Source organism: Poecile atricapillus, chromosome Z, assembly GCF_030490865.1.
Source record: "Poecile atricapillus isolate bPoeAtr1 chromosome Z, bPoeAtr1.hap1, whole genome shotgun sequence".
Taxonomy (NCBI): Eukaryota; Metazoa; Chordata; class Aves; order Passeriformes; family Paridae; genus Poecile; species Poecile atricapillus.
Genome location: NC_081289.1, coordinates 95,213,049 through 95,230,103, shown reverse-complemented (window position 1 = coordinate 95,230,103; position 17,055 = coordinate 95,213,049). Strand labels below are relative to the sequence as shown.

The following is a 17,055-nucleotide window of genomic DNA, read 5'->3' as shown; positions in this document are numbered from 1 at the left end:
TGGTCTGGCGGCGCGCCCTATGACGGCACTTCCTGCACGGCTTCCGGCGCGGCGCGGCCCGTGCTGTGTCAGGCCGGCGCTGCCGCCATGGCGGGTGAGGGCAGTACGTTCCGGCTGCGCTGCTCCCTGCTGGGGCACGGGCAGGACGTGCGGGGCCTCACCCGTGGCCTCTTTCCGGACGGAGGCTTCGTATCCGTCTCACGAGACAGAACCGCGCGGCTCTGGGCCCCTGACGGGTGAGTGCTGGGCGGCGGCGCTGGCCGGGCCGGGCCGGGCCGGGCCGGGCGCTCCAGGCGGTGCTCCGCAGGAGGGAGAGCGTGGACGTGCCGCCGTAGGGGCTCCGCCCATGCCCCGCCGGGTTCGTCTCTGCAGCCGAGTTCTCCTCAGGGGCTGACGGCAGGGGCCGAGGGAGGTCGCGGGCCGTGAGAGACTGTTCGCAGGCGTTCGTGATTGGCATTGTCACTTACATAGAATCACGTCGATGGTTTAGAAGGGATCTTCAAGATCATGTAGACCTGGTCCCTCAACCACGGGCAGGGACACCTTTCACCAGAGCAGTTTGCTCAGAGCTCTATCTATCCTGGCCTTGAGCACTTCCGAGAATGGGCTATCCACAACCTCTTGGCAACGTGTTCCACTGCCTTATCACCTTCACAGTGAAAACTTTCTTCCCAATATCTAGCCTAAGTTTTCCCTTTTTCAATTTGTGCCCCTTACGTCTTGTCCTGTCGCTGCAGTCGATAAAGAGTCCCTCTCCAGATTCCTTTTAGTACGCCCCTTTAGCTACTGGAAGGTTGCTATGAGATGTCCGTGCAATTTTCTCAGGCCGAGAAGGCCCAACTTTGCATGCCTGCTTTTGGGGAAAGATGTATGGTTTTAAGCAGTTTGCTGTACATCGATTTTGTAGCGTGTTTTGGAACTGGTAACAATGTTAATAGTTTTATAGGTATCTTTTTTTCCTAGGTGTTGTTAATAAAATTGTTTCCGCAAAGTAATCCTGCTAAGTAACAGTGCTGTGATTTTGACAGTAAGGCAGATTGCTTTGAATGTTTAAAAAAACCCTATCCTTTCTCACCCTTGCTAAGCAAACTTCTTTAAACATAAACTGGAATGTGAACAAAAAGACTGTACAGAAAATTAGATACGCAAAGACATTGCAAATAGAAAAAACACAGCAACATTAATTTTTCTGATATTCACGTTTCACAGGTTAGTCTCCTACTGAATTTGTGTAGTTGAATTCACAAAGTGAATTTTTCTGCATATTACCTTGACCAGAAGCAGTACTGCTAAGCAATGTGTATAGGAGGTGTGGGGTATTGCTGGAAGCTACAAGATACACCTTGTCCCTGCACTAGTTTTACATTGTGATCTCTGTTCTGAAGTTACCAGGCATGAATATTCTTCCCATTGCCTTAATGTGAAATAGAAATAATTTGCAAATTTTCTGAATGCTTCCATGATCTCTGGAGCTCTGCATCTGAGGCGAAGAAAAACTAATCTTATTAAGTTGGTCTTATTAAGTCTCACATCACAAGGGAAAGAACTTGCTAAATTGCACAGAAATTTGCAGCAGGAAAGGAATTCTCTAACCTATAGTTTTTGAGAACTCTGTGAGGAAGAAGACATGAGAAGACATACTTGTATCAAGTTACAATGTTGATATTGATTGTTCTTCTCTGCTTTGAAGGATTGGAGACTACAGTAGTCAGGGTTCAGTGAGTGATCACACTGCTGTATACTGTTTTGGTTTAGCTTTTCCAAGAAGAGATGTTACCTTCATTTGTTCTACGTGCCTTAAGGGGAGAAGATGTTTTAGAATTTAGAAGAGTATCATGATTTCCTTACATATTTCAAGCTTGCCAAGCATTGGGGTATTAAGGATAATAGTATGATTAAATATGACAGGTTGTGTTTTTGAGGGTGGGGGAAACAAGCGCAGGAAAACAAAACAAGCACACTGCACCACTGTATATTTATTCTATGGGAGTAAGTAGCTTTTTCCAGTTAGTGCTGTAACTATTGAGGTTGGCTCAGGGTGAGGAAATGAGGGTACTGCTCAAGTCAGTTATCTGTATAACTGTTATTCCTCTGTAGTGCTTCTAATGAAGAGACAGTGAATACATTTGGCAGGCAGTAAACTTCATTTATGTGCTTTTACTTTAGCATATACATTTGAGTTTTCAGACAGAAGAAGATGCCATAAAGACAGACTGTAACTGTTTCTAATCAAATTTGGCAGAGTGTGTGAAAATGAGCAAGAAAAAACAAACACCCTTCCAGGTGTATCATTGCATTGAAAAATAAGTGGAAAGCTTTAGTATTGTGTACTGGAGAGGCATTCTGGGATGTAATTTTTGTCTTAATTTTTTTTTTCTTTCTAGGCCAGACATAGTATTTATTCAGCACAAAGCAAGGGTAGTTGTTAATTCAAGAATTGTATTTTACTCAAACAAAGTACTGTTTCTGTCACAATTCTAAACTATCACCTATGTTTAAGTCTTAACAGGGGTTTTACTGAGATGCACTGTATGAGTGGCCACTCAAATTTTGTATCTTGTGTCTGCATCATACCTCCAAGTGACCTCTATCCTCGTGGGCTGATTGCAACTGGCGGCAATGATCATAATATTTGCATTTTCACAGTTGACAACCCAGCTCCTCTTTATGTCCTTAAGGGTCATAAAAACACAGGTATGTAGAAATTGTACTTTGTAGTTTTTTACACAGAAGTTAATGTGATTTATTAGAGAAGAAACTAAATCTTATTTGTAAAAATCTATTTTGATTTATTTGGGATACAGTATAGCAAACTGTTTTATTATGGCCTCTGCAAATAGGATTTTCTAATCTTAATTCATGCAGTGACCATTCCTTGCAAGGACTTCCAGGTTTATCCTGATGAATGTTTGAACTTTTTCTGTCTCTGAATTCCCAGAAATTCACAGAATGATTAATCTTTCGTAAAGAATTGCTCTTTTAAGAAGCAGTTAGTTCTTCATGTATTAAACTTACTTTTTTTGTCAAAGGTGATACAAGTAGAAAAAGTCAGTTTCCTAAATAAACTTCCTCTACCCATTTTGCTACTTAGATGGGTATTTAATAATAATTGGTGCTTTAAATACAGAGCTTTTCACTGTGTTACTGGAACATTTGCAGATTATCTTTTTACTAAATCTTTGAATGTCACCACAGTTTTTTGGTGGCAGTATTTTGCCTTCCAAGAAGATGAGCTAAGTATTTATCATATGAAATAACTTGTTGAAGACATAAATTAATACCTGTAGACAAAACTTTTCTTTCTCTTAAAAACCACACGTTTGCATTAATTGTGTGTCTTGACTAGTTATCTTAACTTATTATATTCTAGTCTGAGAGAAGAGATCTGTGACTAAGAGAAATTTAAAAATATGAGTGACAAAAATATTTCAATTTTTTAACCTAAAATTAAGAGAGTTTTAAGCAGCTTCTTTCTAGGTTGCAATACAACTACAGTTCACTTAATTCTTCTCTAGACTCCTCAACACTAAATGTGCTACTAATACCAAATAAATCCTCTTAAATGAATCTCTTGAAATTGCTGGCATAAGATTTGTGGCAGTGCAGGATACTTGTCAGTTCTGACTTGAATGTTCATTCCAGTTTGCAGCCTTTCATCTGGGAAATTTGGCACGTTATTAAGTGGATCATGGGATACAACAGCAAAAGTCTGGTTGAATGACAGATGTATGATGACATTACAGGTATGAAGTTCCTCTACATGAGTATAAGTACTCTGAATTTGATTTGGTAAGTCTTAACAATGTTGGGTTTTTTGCAGGGTCACACAGCTGCAATATGGGCAGTGAAGATACTTCCTGAACAGGGATTAATGTTGACTGGTTCAGCTGACAAAACTATAAAACTGTGGAAGGCAGGCAGATGTGAAAGAACGTTCACTGGTAAATGTTGTTGTGGTTGATAATTTCATTGGTGTGATCTGTCAGAAGAGAATAAACATTAAAATCTCATAAAAGTATGGATAAACTGGACAATATTTCGGCAAGATTTTTTAAGTCGTGAGGTAGTTGTATGCCCAGAAGCCACACTACTTCTAAAAAAATATGATTTTTTTTCAGAGAGTTGTGAGTAATTAATTTTTTTTGGTGACAGCTCCTGCAAATATTTGTTGCCTGGATTTAGATATGAGCTATATAGATGTGGGATACTGCTGCTAATGGAAACAATAACTGCATTAAAATTTTCTCTTACTTTTGTAAAGGACATGAAGATTGTGTCAGAGGTTTAGCTATTCTCAGTGAAATGGAGTTCCTTTCCTGTGCTAATGATGCTAGTGTTCGAAGATGGCAGATCTCTGGCGAGTGTCTGCAGGTGTATTATGGACATACAAATTACATATACAGCATCTCTGTCTTTCCTCGATGTAAAGGTAGGATTCCTTCCTGTTACAGAACATTCTTCAAAATGAAATGGCAGGGTGCATATTCAGATGTTCCGTGGCACTGCCACAACTAAAAAGCATGGGTAGCATTAAATCTTTTTCTTATACCTAGTATAAATATATTAAAAAGGACATTGTGATTGGTTCCAAATTGCCCTGCTGTCAAAACTGCTCTGGCAGTATGTGGGATAAAAGGTCCTGGGTTAGGGCTAATTGAAGGTTTAAGTAAAACTTAGGTGAAGTGGTAGGCAAAACTATTGTCTTACCTGCCACCTGTATTTCAGTGCTGTTGCAGATTAGTAAAATAGTAATGTGTGGCATGCCAGTTTGAGATAATGTAAATTTAGATACTTCCACAACATTCATTATATGTAGTTTAGGTTAAGAATTTTATGTATGAGGCTTAATAACATTTGTTTACAAAGTTAGTGATTTAGAGGTTCAGAACTAACTGTTGAGCCAGTTGCAGAAGAAATTCTAAATCAGTGACCTTCGTGTGGTGTATGGGAGACTTGCACATTTGTTCAGCGAGTAAAGTGCACGTATATGAGTCGATGCATATATTGTACACCTCCTGTGGCTTAAAATTCCTCATTGAGTTTGTAGACTTTTGAAAGTGCTTTATGCATGTTTTCTGATAAATCAAGCCTACCTTCCAAACTCAATTTGAAACAAACGTGAACCTACGCAAGTATAGTACAAGATGAAACTATGATTACAAAATTGTTTAAGCCCTTGAAGGGATTTTTTGTCTTGGGCACGGTTTCATTCACTGTCTTGCTGCTTAATCTGCAATTTATACGCTTTGGATGTTTTGAGAAGACAAGTGAACAGTGGTTTTCTTTTTGCTCTCTACTTGTAATTGAGAGAAGTACTAAATTGCAGAGAGGTTCCTTTACTGTGAGATACCCAGTTTCAGAATGGCATCTAGAATCTAGTATGCTAAAAATTTACTTCAAAAGTATTTCTATTTTTTTATTTTCAGATTTTGTAACTACCGGAGAGGATAGATCTCTTAGAATTTGGAAACAAGGGGAATGTGCTCAAACAATCAGACTCCCAGCTCAGTCTGTATGGTGCTGCTGTGTATTAGACAATGGTGACATCGTAGTTGGTGCAAGGTATCGAAGTTTGATTTTCAATATATTTGTAGATCCAAATCTGACAATCCTTGAAGAAATTGCCAGCATCACTTTGGATGTCAGTTTCATTTATATTAAAAAATACAGCCATCAAAGTGTGTGTGTGTTAAATTTAGTCATGTGCTACACTTCATCCAAAGACTAATTTTTTTTATGTAATTCACAGAGGTAGAGTGAGTTCTTTGGAAATGTGTTAAATCATGAATAGACTTGAGAATAAATTTAGCAAGCACAGTATAAAGAACCCTTTTGACAGGCATATTGTATCTTGATTTTAAAATTATACTGAAGACAGGGTTACCTGCTTGATTCCTTCTCTATGTGGTTTTAGTATGAGGGTGAATTCCTTTCATAACAATAATTGGGAGTTACCGTTTCTTGTGACATAGAAGTCACCATTAGAATTTATGCAGTCACTGTGATATTTAAAATAGTATTTCTGTTTGAATGTTTTCTCTCTGTTCAGTGATGGAATTATAAGGGTGTTTACAGAATCCTTGGAACGTACAGCAAGTGCTGAGGAGATTCAAGCTTTTGAAAATGAGCTTGCCCAAGCATCCATTGACCCTAAAACTGGTGATTTAGGAGATATCAATTCTGATGAGCTTCCTGGAAGAGAGCACCTTAAGGATCCTGGTAAATTATTGTAGTTCTGTCACATTAGAGGTGTCTCCAAATCTTGGTTTGAGGTATTGAAACTTCTCATGGTTTCCAAATTTAAGAGCTTAATCCCTTTCAATAGGGTTACTGAAGGAAATGGCTTAATTTTGCTCTACTATCCTTTCAGTGATTCTTTTGGAAACAGGACTCAAGGTCTTTTGGTTTTTGGGGTTTTTTATTCTCCTATGAGATAATTTAGAAAAAGGTGAAATTAATGCTACAGTGTGTTTGAGATGTTTTCTATCTGTTCTGCCAGCTGTACCAACAGTATGTGAAACAGATAATATTTAAAAGGAGTACTGAATGTGCAGCTTTCTTCCTAATAAAAAGTAGATCCAAATTTTCTGCTTTAGCTTTTGGCTTGAAAGATAGTCTTGATGGGCTCAGTTCACACTTTGTAGGTAATTGAGAGGTTCTTGAGAATGCAGTAGAAGCAGTAGTGAACATTATTCTTAAACAGACAAAATGCTTTTTCCCAAGATGAAGTAACGAGTGATTTCAGCCCTTGGCTATGATCAGGAAGTGACACAGATCTTACATCCATACAAAATTTTACATCTTGTTAGAGTATGGGAGAATATCCTTTCTTAATTGACATCTCACTGAGAGGATGATAAACTTTTGAAGTACTTGACCTAAGTACTGGTTTGGCTACTAATTCTGCTGACAGATATAATTACCATAGTTGAAAAATGCTCATTTAAGATTGCTGCTATTCTTTTTGTGAGATGTAGTATTTTGCCTGTTTTTTGCTAGGATAGGGTTGATTTTCTCCGCAGTAGCTATTATGGGGCCGTGTTCTGGATTTGTCCTGGAAACAGGGTTGATGACACAGGGATGTTTTTGTTATTGCTGAGCAGGGCTTACACAGAACCAAGGGCTTTGCTGCTTCTCACCCACCCCACCAGTGGTGGGAGCTGGGAGGGGACATAGCTGGGACAGCCAAGCACAGCTGACCCAAGGGATATCCTATACCATTCAGCATTATGCTCAACATGTAGACTTGGCTGAACCACCTGCCTGCCCATGGGAAGTGGTGTATGAATTCCTTGTTTTGCTTTGCTTGTGCATGTGGTTTTTGATTTGCCTTTTTAAGTGTATCTCAATCCCCAGATTTTTTACTTCTATTCATCTGATTCTTTCCTGCATCCCAGACATGAGTCCAGTGAATGTGGTACTTAGTTGCCACCTGGGGTTAAACCATGGCATGTATCTACTTAATTCCTGTGCTCTTACTTCAAGTGTTGTTGAACTATTTTTTAACTTTTAATGCTGAGCACCATTTGAATATTTTTCTGTCTGAAAGTGAATCATATCCTTGAAATTGTTTGAACTCCTACCTGCAGGAACAAGAGATGGACAGACGCGGCTTATTAAAGATAATGGGAAAGTAGAAGCATATCAATGGAGTGTTAGTGAGGGAAGATGGATAAAGATTGGTGATGTTGTTGGTTCTTCTGGAGCTACACAACAAACATCTGGAAAAGTTTTATTTGAAGGAAAGGTATATGTAAACTTAAACTTGTTTCATTCTTTCCTAAGTTACTGGACTTTTAGTATAAAATATCAGATAAAATGTAATTTTATCTGATAAAATATAATTCAGAAAATAAAATTTTCAGATATTCGGATAAAATACAATTTAGACATCTCAGAGGTAGAAATATAAGTAAGTACAGTTTACTTTATTGCTTACAAAATACATTTTGTAAAATGAGCAAACCAATGGACACATTATTTTGGAGAAAGGTAAATCATTAGTAGAGAAATTGTCAAGTTCTATTGTATTTATTGTTAATACCTTGAGAATTTAGTTTTAATATCCTTCACAAAGGAAATGAACTTCATAATTCATAATGCAAGGCTTACCTAAAATATTAGGTACCAGGCCTTCTGTAACACTTCTCTATAGTAACTATAGAACCTAAAGACAGGTAAGCTGGCCTAAAGACATATGAGCTGAAAAATGTTTCCCTTTACTGAAATATACACAGAAAAGCTTATTAGGGTCCACCACAGAAGAAAGGCCTCCAAGATACTGACTTTCACAGATTTTAAAGAAACATTAAGAAATCATTTGCTAGCATTAAAAATGTTAGCATTAAAAATGTTAGTTTCATTAAAATGAAATCTGAAATTTCTTGAGTCATCTGGTTGCTGTATAGCTTTGGAGGGAGTCATGAGAGTGACCTGATGCATCTTTATTTTGTAATATATCTGTACACACATTATCATGATATGTTTTTTTACTCTGCTCTTCTTGAGCAGAGAATTCTGGAAATATGGTTTTGTTTTGGGACAGAGTTTGTATTCTTAGCAGCTGGTACAGTAGTATGTGTTTTGGATATAGTATAGCAACAGTGTTATAACGCACTGATGTTTTGGCTGTTGCTAAGTAACGTTTAGTGTTTACCCTAAATCAGCAAATGTTTACTTGTAGTCTCTCAGGAGAATATTACTGATATGTTCTGTAAGTTGCAATGTTTTAAGTTTTTAGGCTTAGGTCTTGGGATAATCTCTTGGTTAGACTGCATTTAATACATCTTTGTGTAAAAAGTGCTGGAAGACTTCTAAAGTGGGTTTTTTTTTATTCTGCTTAAAGGAATATGACTATGTTTTCACCATTGATGTAAATGAAAATGGGCCTTCCTACAAACTGCCATATAACATCACTGATGATCCTTGGCTGACTGCATACAACTTCCTGCAAAAGAATGATCTAAATCCTATGTTTCTGGATCAAGTGGCCAAGTTTATTATGGACAACACTAAGGGGCAAACACTGTTGAGTACAAATAATCAATTTTCAGATCCATTTACAGGTAAATATTTTAAACTTAAGTGATATTAGATACTCCTCCGAGTTTTGTGTCTTCAGCACACTTGCTGAAGATGCACTCTGACTAATCTTCCACACCATCATTAGATGAGTGAAAGACTGGAGATCCAGTCCTCCTGCTCCAAGATGTGGAGCAGGACTGAATGCAGCAGTGACCCCTGGGGTATACGATCGATGGCTGGCTTCCAGTAGTGTTGTTGCACTGATCACCATCTTCTGGTTGTGGTTGTTCAGTCAGTTTTCAATCCACCTCACATCATAGAATCATTTAGATTGGAAAAGACCCCTAAGAATATTGAGATCAGCCATTAACTGACTGCTTCCATGGTCGCCTCTAAATCATATCCTCAGGTGAGATAGCCACGTAGTTTTTTTCGATACTTCAGGGATGATATTCAGACACTTCCCTGGGAAGCCTGTTCCAATGCCTGACCACCCTGCCAGTGTAGAACTTTTTCCTAATATCTAATCTAAACCTCTACTGGTACAGCTTGAGACCATTTCTGCTCATCCGGTCACTTGTTACTGAGAAGAGAGACTGACCCACAACTTGATACCTTTCAAATAGTTGTAAAGAGCAGTAAGGTCTACCTGCAGTTTCCTCCAGGAGCTTAAACACTCCCATTTCCTTCAGCTGCTTCTCTTTTGTGCTCCAGACCCTTCACCAACTCCATTGCCCTTCTCTGGACTTGCTCCAGCACCTCAATGTGTTCATTGTCATTAGGGGCCCAGAACTGATCTCAGCATTTGAGGTGTGGCCTCACCAGGGCCAAGTACAGAGGGGCAATCACCATCCTGGTCCTGCTGAGATAAAAGCCAAGATACCATTGTCCTTCCTAGCCACCTGGGCACACTCTTGGCTCATGGTCAGGCAGGTCATGATCAGCACTGCCAGGTCCTTTTCTGCTGGGCAGCTTTTCAGCCACTCTGCCCCCAGCCTGTATCTCTGCACAGGGTTGTTGTGACCCAAGGGCAGGACCCAGCACTTGGTCTTGTTCAACCTCATAGACTTGTCTGTCCAGGCAGACTTCAGTATTGTAGCTCTTGAACAACTTCTACAGATACTTTCATACCCTTAAGTGATTGAGGGCAAAGGCACAGATAGCTCCGGGACAAAAAAAAAATTTAAAAAACATTAAAAAAAATTTAAAAAACAAATCTTCAGCAAAATTCTAATCAAACCAATTTTATTTTTTACTCTAGTCTTTTTTTTTCCCAGTGAAAGAAAGGTCCAGTTTTCGTATAAGAAGTGCAAGATGCTGTTAAGGCAATTAATAAAATACAAGAATTTAACCAGAGGATTAATCAAAACTGAGTGAAATACCTAAATTATTTTTTTCAGGCAGGAAATGGAGCTAGAATAAGTTGAGTAATGATAAGCTAAACCATATTAATCAATTGCATCCTGCTTATCACATTGACAGAACAAACTAATTCAATTAATTTCACAAAGATGAATTTAGGAAGAAAATAACTTTAAAATAATTTAGCTAATTTTTTTTCTTTCAAGGGACTGTAAATGGGAATACAGACTTTTTAGGTTATGTGTAGCTCTGAGAGCTGCAGTTACCACCAAAGTAATTAGGCTGGAAAAGACCTCTGAGATCGAGTCTAACCTGACTGAACACCACCATGTCAGCTAGAGTATGGTACTAAGTGCCACACGTCCAGTTTCCCCTTAAACACCTCCACCATCTCCCTGGTCAGCTCATTCCAACATCTAATCACCCTTTCTGTGAAGAAATTCTCATGTGCAACCTAAACCTTCCCTAGTGCAATTTAAGGCTGTGCCCTCTCCTTCTGTCGCTGGTTGTGTGAGAGAAGAGGCCAATCCCCAGCTGGCTACACCCTCCTTTCAGGGAGTTTTAGAGTGTGGTAGGGTGTCCCCTGAGCCTACTGTTCTCTAGGCTAAACAACCCAGCTGCCTCAGCCACTCCTCATAGGATAGGCACTCCTGGCCTTTCACCAGCTTTGTAACCCCTCTCTGGATTTTAATAACGATCAAGGTGTGTTTAATAGTCGTTGCTTTTCTCACTGTTTGACTAGGAGCTGGACGTTATGTTCCAGGGTCTTCATCTGGATCGACTGCGATATCTGGGGCAGACCCATTTACAGGTAATGTAAAATTCACATCTGTCTGGCTAGCACTTAAAATATGCATTTGAGTCATGTTCTGTTGCATTCCATGTTTAGCCCCAGATAGCTGTTTCTTGCAGTTCTCTGTGGCAGTAGTTTGGCTTGGCCACAGCAAAGCCTACCGAGATCTGATCAGTAGAGGGGAGCCCTCTGCTGTCGGGTTTGCCTCATGTCTGTCGCTCTGTCCAATGCAGTAGAAGGGTAAGGACCTAAACCTTCTGTTTTGCCAGACTTCACATGAATGAACCACACAAGATTAGGTAAATTCATAGAGATAGTTTTCTATTTTCATTTTTACTTATTTTTTGTATGATCTTTATTGATACCATCCACCCTATATTTTAGATTCTGATCCTCACTGGTATAGCTGTTGTAAAGTCCTCCTCACTAGTTTAGCAACCTTGCAAAGACATTCCCAGTTCCAGCCCTGCATTGGCAGACTTACCCCATCTCTGGTTAATAGCTCTTGCTCCTCAGAGAGGTTCCTGTAATCACTCAATGCCAAAGTCTCATCTGCAAAACGAGCCATGCAGTGGGTTGCTGACCTGCTTGATGAGTCCATTTCTATTCAACCATTTTTGCTTTGTTCAGAGTATCAAAGAAACATCCTGCACTCTTCATCCATGTGCTCAGAGCTCTCTAATCACTCTTGATATCCTTGAGGATATCATGGCAAAACCATTGAAGGCTATGTAGATGAGTAGCAGGATAACAGTCCGAAGGCCAGGCAAGGCTTGGCAGTGTCTGTGGCGTCCTAAGTCCTTACCCCCACCAGACACACATCTCCCAAGCTACCAGGCCACATGCATAGGCAGGTGCCTCCCTACCCTGCAGGAGGTTACTCTGCATCCATCACTGCTGCTTGCCTTTCCTGTTTTTGCAGATGTGAGGTGCAGTCTCAGCTGACTCTTAACACATCACTGATGGGTGTTTAGTCCTCACCAGTGCCAGGGCACTCACTCCCTGTTCTGCAGTTGCAGATGTACAGGTAGAGCAGAAGCCTTTGTGCTGTTAGAAAAACTCAGTCTTCGGTCTTCCCTATCTTGACAGTCTTTCAGTGTCCAGCTGTTCCTCCTCCCTGGCTTCTGCAGCTCTGTGGTCTCTGCAGATGGAGGCCTCACTGAGGCTTCAGTGCAAGAGAGTGTCTCCCAGCTGTGGGCTCACTTAGCTCGTGAATGCTGTCATCACCCTCACACAAGCATGGATTTAATCCTTAAAGAAGTGTTAAACACTACTTTGTAATTCCTTTAGTGCAGAATAATCCCTTTTAATAGTCTTGTTTGAAAAGTAGCGGCTAAACTACTTTTAACAGGTATAATTTACTTTGTTTATATAATAAATATATATATAAATATATTATAAATATATAAAATATATAGTAATAATAAATGTCAATAAATACAAATATATAAAATATATTATCAATATATATAATATAAATATATAATTTATATATTTACTTAGGTACTTTAAACAGGTATACGTTACCTCTTTATTGGTGGTGGTGTTTAAAAACTTAACATCTTTGTTAGGTGCTGGTCGCTATGTTCCTGGTTCAGCATCAAATGCAGGACCTCCACTGGGTGGGGTTGATCCATTTACGGGTAAGAGACAATGTCTGCCACTGAAAGACATTCTTGATCTTTTGGTTTGGTTTTTTTTTTGTCTGATGTGAATTCTGCATTGATGCAAATTCATACTATATTCAAAACAGCAGATTGAAGCTGATTATACTCTGAAATCGTTCATAAAATAGGGACAACAGAGCCTTCCTTTATGTGCAGAAATCACGCACACAAGCTTTAAAATGTATAATAATAATCTGGGAGGATTATTGATCTCCTAGTACTTACGTTGTTATCACAGAAACTGATACATAATTAATGGGCATTACACAATATCAGCCACTAAACGACCTGTCAGTTTAAGAAATAATTATAGGTGATGATGAAAGCTTTTTATTACTCCTTAAAAAAAATTTTAGGTTACTATTACATGTGCCATAAGTTGGTCATATCTGCGTATCTAATATGTAAACACTTTCATTATGAAAATAAGAAAAATACAAGACTTCAGGGGCAGAAGGGATCCTTTTTCTAAAAAGACCTTTGCCATTTTCATGTGTTAACCACAGTAGCCATTGCTTTAAGTGACTGTATATTTAATTCACATAATTAAGAAAGGACTGTTAATAATTTCAACTTGTGAATTTTTACTTGAGGGGGGAACAGTTTTTGAAGGTATTGCTTTCAGTTTTAACCCTTGAGTGTAAAAGTAATGTAAGGAATGACAGCTATTTGCATAGACATTAATTTTTTTTCAAGCTGTATTTTTCTGAGAAAGTAGAGGGTTACTGCTAGGACATCTTTCTATGTCAGACTCCTTTGTACACCATTGAATGCTCTGTATTATCTTTCTGTAGGAATGGGTGCCTACCAGTCAGCTGCGGCTAAAGTTGAAAATATTTATTTTCCGAAGAAAGATGCTGTCACCTTTGACCAGGCCAATCCTACACAGATACTGGGTCAGTATTTTAATATCAAGGATGTTTTTTTAAATGCTTTTGAAGTAACTTAACTGACTGAGCTTTTTTTAAAAAACTACCCTCAATGCTAGATCCATTACATTAATCTAATATTTGGATTTTTAAATCACACTGAAGTTTGAATATAGCACCTGTCATAAGCAAAAGATAATCACATGATTTAAGTAAAAATAAAAAAAATTGTGATCACATACTTTTTTTACTACCTAATAAGAAAGAAGAACAAAAAGAAGTTGTATGTCAGTTATGAAAGCTTTAATGTTCTTATGACTCTTATCTGCATTTTTATCTTTATGTAGGCATTTTCTGAAATTTTTCTGAAAAAATTCTGAATCTTTGTGTTGCACTGTTAAAGTGGAATTAATAATAGCAATCACTGATAATTAAAAACTTAAATTAGAAATTATCAAATTGGGAAAAGTGTTTAAAAATCTGACCTCTCCAAAAATGCTGAATTGCACTAGTTGTTACTTGTTTATAACGGGATTTTGTAGGATTTTAGTTGAGATCTTGGTTTGTGAAGTTCTATTTTCAGAAAGGTGTGCCTCTTCTATTGGTATTATAGGCAAATTAAAGGAACTTAATGGCAGTGCAGCTGAAGAACATAAACTCACTGAAGATGACTTGATAATCCTAGAAAAGTTACTGTCTGCAACATGTAACACCTCTGCGGAAACACCTACAGCGCAGCAACTTCAGACTTTATGGAGAGCAGTTAACTGGCCAGAAGGTAAACTCTTGCAATTGTTTTATGTGTCATCTCTTCAGTCCTTCACCATGAATGAAAAGTCTTGTCATGCTGTGTGTAACACTGAGTCTGTCCCAAAGACTTGGTGTAGCCTAAGTAGAAAACAGAAGAGGACTAAAAGGTGCTAATAGCAGTGATGAGCTTCAGGGGAAAATTTGGCAATTGGTTGTCAGGTTTTGTTGGCACAATAATAAACATAAAGGAGAAACTTCATATAAAAATCAGTTATGATAATTTCATTAGCAGGGCCATCCTCACAAAGGTGTGAGACTTGTCAAGAAATAAAGGGATTGTGAACTTGGCGTCCTAAGATGTTACCAAATAAGAGATGAAATTATGGAGATAAATTATGGGGAAAAAAAATCAAATGTAGCTCCTGTTTAATGTGGTAGAGAAGAAGTTGCTGATGCTAGGCTTTATGATCAAAATTGCATTAGTGAAATGACATGCTGGAAGAATGTAATATTGGTTGTTACAGCACATTCTGGAAAAAACAATTGTTTGCATATACAAATATCTTAAGCATGATTAAAATTAAGCACTTTCTTAAAATTGCAGTTAAAGATTTACTAACAGGAAAAACATTTTAATATTAAAAATTCATGCTCGTTTTATAATATCACTTAATCAAACTGTTTTGCATAACAAGGAGCTGGTGATGGCCAATGTCATACCTTCCAGGTTCTTAGTATTGTACAAAGCATTAATTCTGAAGTTTCTGCATATCTGCAGGAAAAACCTCTGTAAGTAGTTGGGCAGGTTCAGCTTTGATTTGGTTGTGAGCACTGGATACCAGTAGTAGATCCAAGGAGCCAGATATATTTAGAATTTGGCAAAGGAAGGACACTACAGGCTTTCATTTCAGTTTGCTTACATTTCCAATAAGATTTCCAACTCATCAGTTAAGGACGTCTTTTTCATTTTCTTTTCCTATAAGGAGTTTTGTGGCTATACTGTACTGTAAGTTATGGAATGACGACAAAGGGAGATGCTGTCTGCATAGGGGTGTTTAGTCACTGAACTTTCAGCTTTCAGAGACATTTTTGGATTAGTTACCATATCTTGTGCTTGCCTTCAGTGTTATCAATTAGAGATTTTAGAAGAGATATTAAAATTTTCTGCAAAGTGCTATGTTAATCCTAAATTAAGGATTATGGATTTTTTTAATGATAGTTGAGGCATTACTAGTATGGATTTGTCAGTATTTGTCTTTATGAATGTGAAACAATTTATACTTTATGTATGCATGAAACTGTTACTGTCTGTTCCCAAACCTGCAGGGCTAAGAACATCTGCATCTGAAAGAAACTCACTGATAAATTTACACATAATGCAGTATTAATACTAACATTTTGTTTTGTTTTATTTCTTAGATATTGTCTTTCCAGCTCTAGACATTCTTAGATTGTCTGTCAGGCATCCCACTGTGAATGAAAACTTCTGCAGTGAAAAGGAGCACGTACAATTTATCATCCTCCTCCTTAAATTTCTGAATCCTAAAGGCAAGCAAGCAAACCAGCTGTTGGCACTTAGAGCTCTTTGCAATTGTTTTGTCAGCCATGCAGGCCAGAAGCTCATGATGGAACAGAGGGATGAAATAATGACACAAGCGATAGAAACTAAATCAGGCAATAATAAGAACATCCACATTGCACTGGCCACGCTGACATTGAACTACGCTGTATGTTTACATAAAGTCAACAACGTTGAGGGAAAAGCTCAATGTTTATCAGTAATCAGCACAGTTATGGAAGTTGTTCAAGATCTTGAAGCCATTTTTAGACTGCTTGTGGCTCTTGGGACGCTAATCAGTGATGATACAAATGCTGTACAATTAGCTAAGTCTCTGGGAGTTGATTCTCAAATAAAAAAGTATGCCTCTGTATCAGAACCTGCAAAAGTCAAAGAATGCTGTAGGTTTGTTCTTAATCTGTTATAATATTTTTTTCTTAGCATTTGGAAGACAGTGTATGCAGAAAAAAGATGCTTTTGTTCATATTTTATGACAGACTATACTTGGGAAAATACTGTGGATTAATTACATTTGACTTGTTGCAAGACACAGAGCAAATAAAACTTTTTTCACTGTTTGTCATTGGACTGCTTTTCTGAAGTGATCAGTGTACAGGAACTTTGCAAGGAGTCCTGACATTGCTCAGATAAAAATAGATCACCAAGAAGTCAAACCATATCAGTATTTACAAGTCATCCAGACAGAAAAGTAGGAAATGGCTGTTATTTTGTGACTGTCAATTCTGACACCCATCCCAATCACATATTGTGTTTCAGCATGATTAATCTGTTTCTTGACTGGAGTTTTTTTCAGATGAGAGGCCCTGAGATCTCTTTAAGTTCAACAGTGCATTTTACAAGCATATTAGTTATTATTGCAAGCATATTAGTTAATATTAACATTAGTTAATATTAACCCTTGTCAAACAGACTGGTAGAAAATTTTTTGTCGGTTTCCTCAACTTCCTTTTGACACTTAACTTTTATGGCTCTTACTGCCTTTAACCCTAGGGCTAGATGACTTTTTCAAAG

The 17,055-nt window shown here is 38.1% G+C and overlaps 1 protein-coding gene across 1 annotated transcript; it reads left to right on the top strand.

The window, feature by feature from the left end:
* The first annotated feature begins 26 nt into the window (after nt 1–26).
* On the top strand, nt 27–16,601 carry PLAA (phospholipase A2 activating protein). Its single transcript, XM_058827667.1, has 14 exons — nt 27–236; nt 2,501–2,694; nt 3,643–3,743; nt 3,821–3,941; nt 4,262–4,429; nt 5,427–5,562; nt 6,050–6,219; nt 7,590–7,747; nt 8,846–9,065; nt 11,129–11,197; nt 12,751–12,822; nt 13,641–13,742; nt 14,329–14,493; nt 15,885–16,601. The coding sequence occupies exons 1-14, from the start codon at nt 88–90 to the stop codon at nt 16,448–16,450; spliced, it is 2,391 nt and encodes a 796-aa protein (XP_058683650.1). The 5' UTR covers nt 27–87; the 3' UTR covers nt 16,451–16,601.
* Nucleotides 16,602–17,055: the final 454 nt, after the last annotated feature.

Bases quoted from the DNA above. Each gene is read 5' to 3' on its own strand.
- PLAA (XM_058827667.1), top strand. From the start codon at position 88: ATGGCGGGTGAGGGCAGTACGTTCCGGCTGCGCTGCTCCCTGCTGGGG. The intron at 3,744-3,820 runs GTATGAAGTTCC...GGTTTTTTGCAG, and splicing joins GATGTATGATGACATTACAG to GGTCACACAGCTGCAATATG. The intron at 9,066-11,128 runs GTAAATATTTTA...CTGTTTGACTAG, and splicing joins ATTTTCAGATCCATTTACAG to GAGCTGGACGTTATGTTCCA.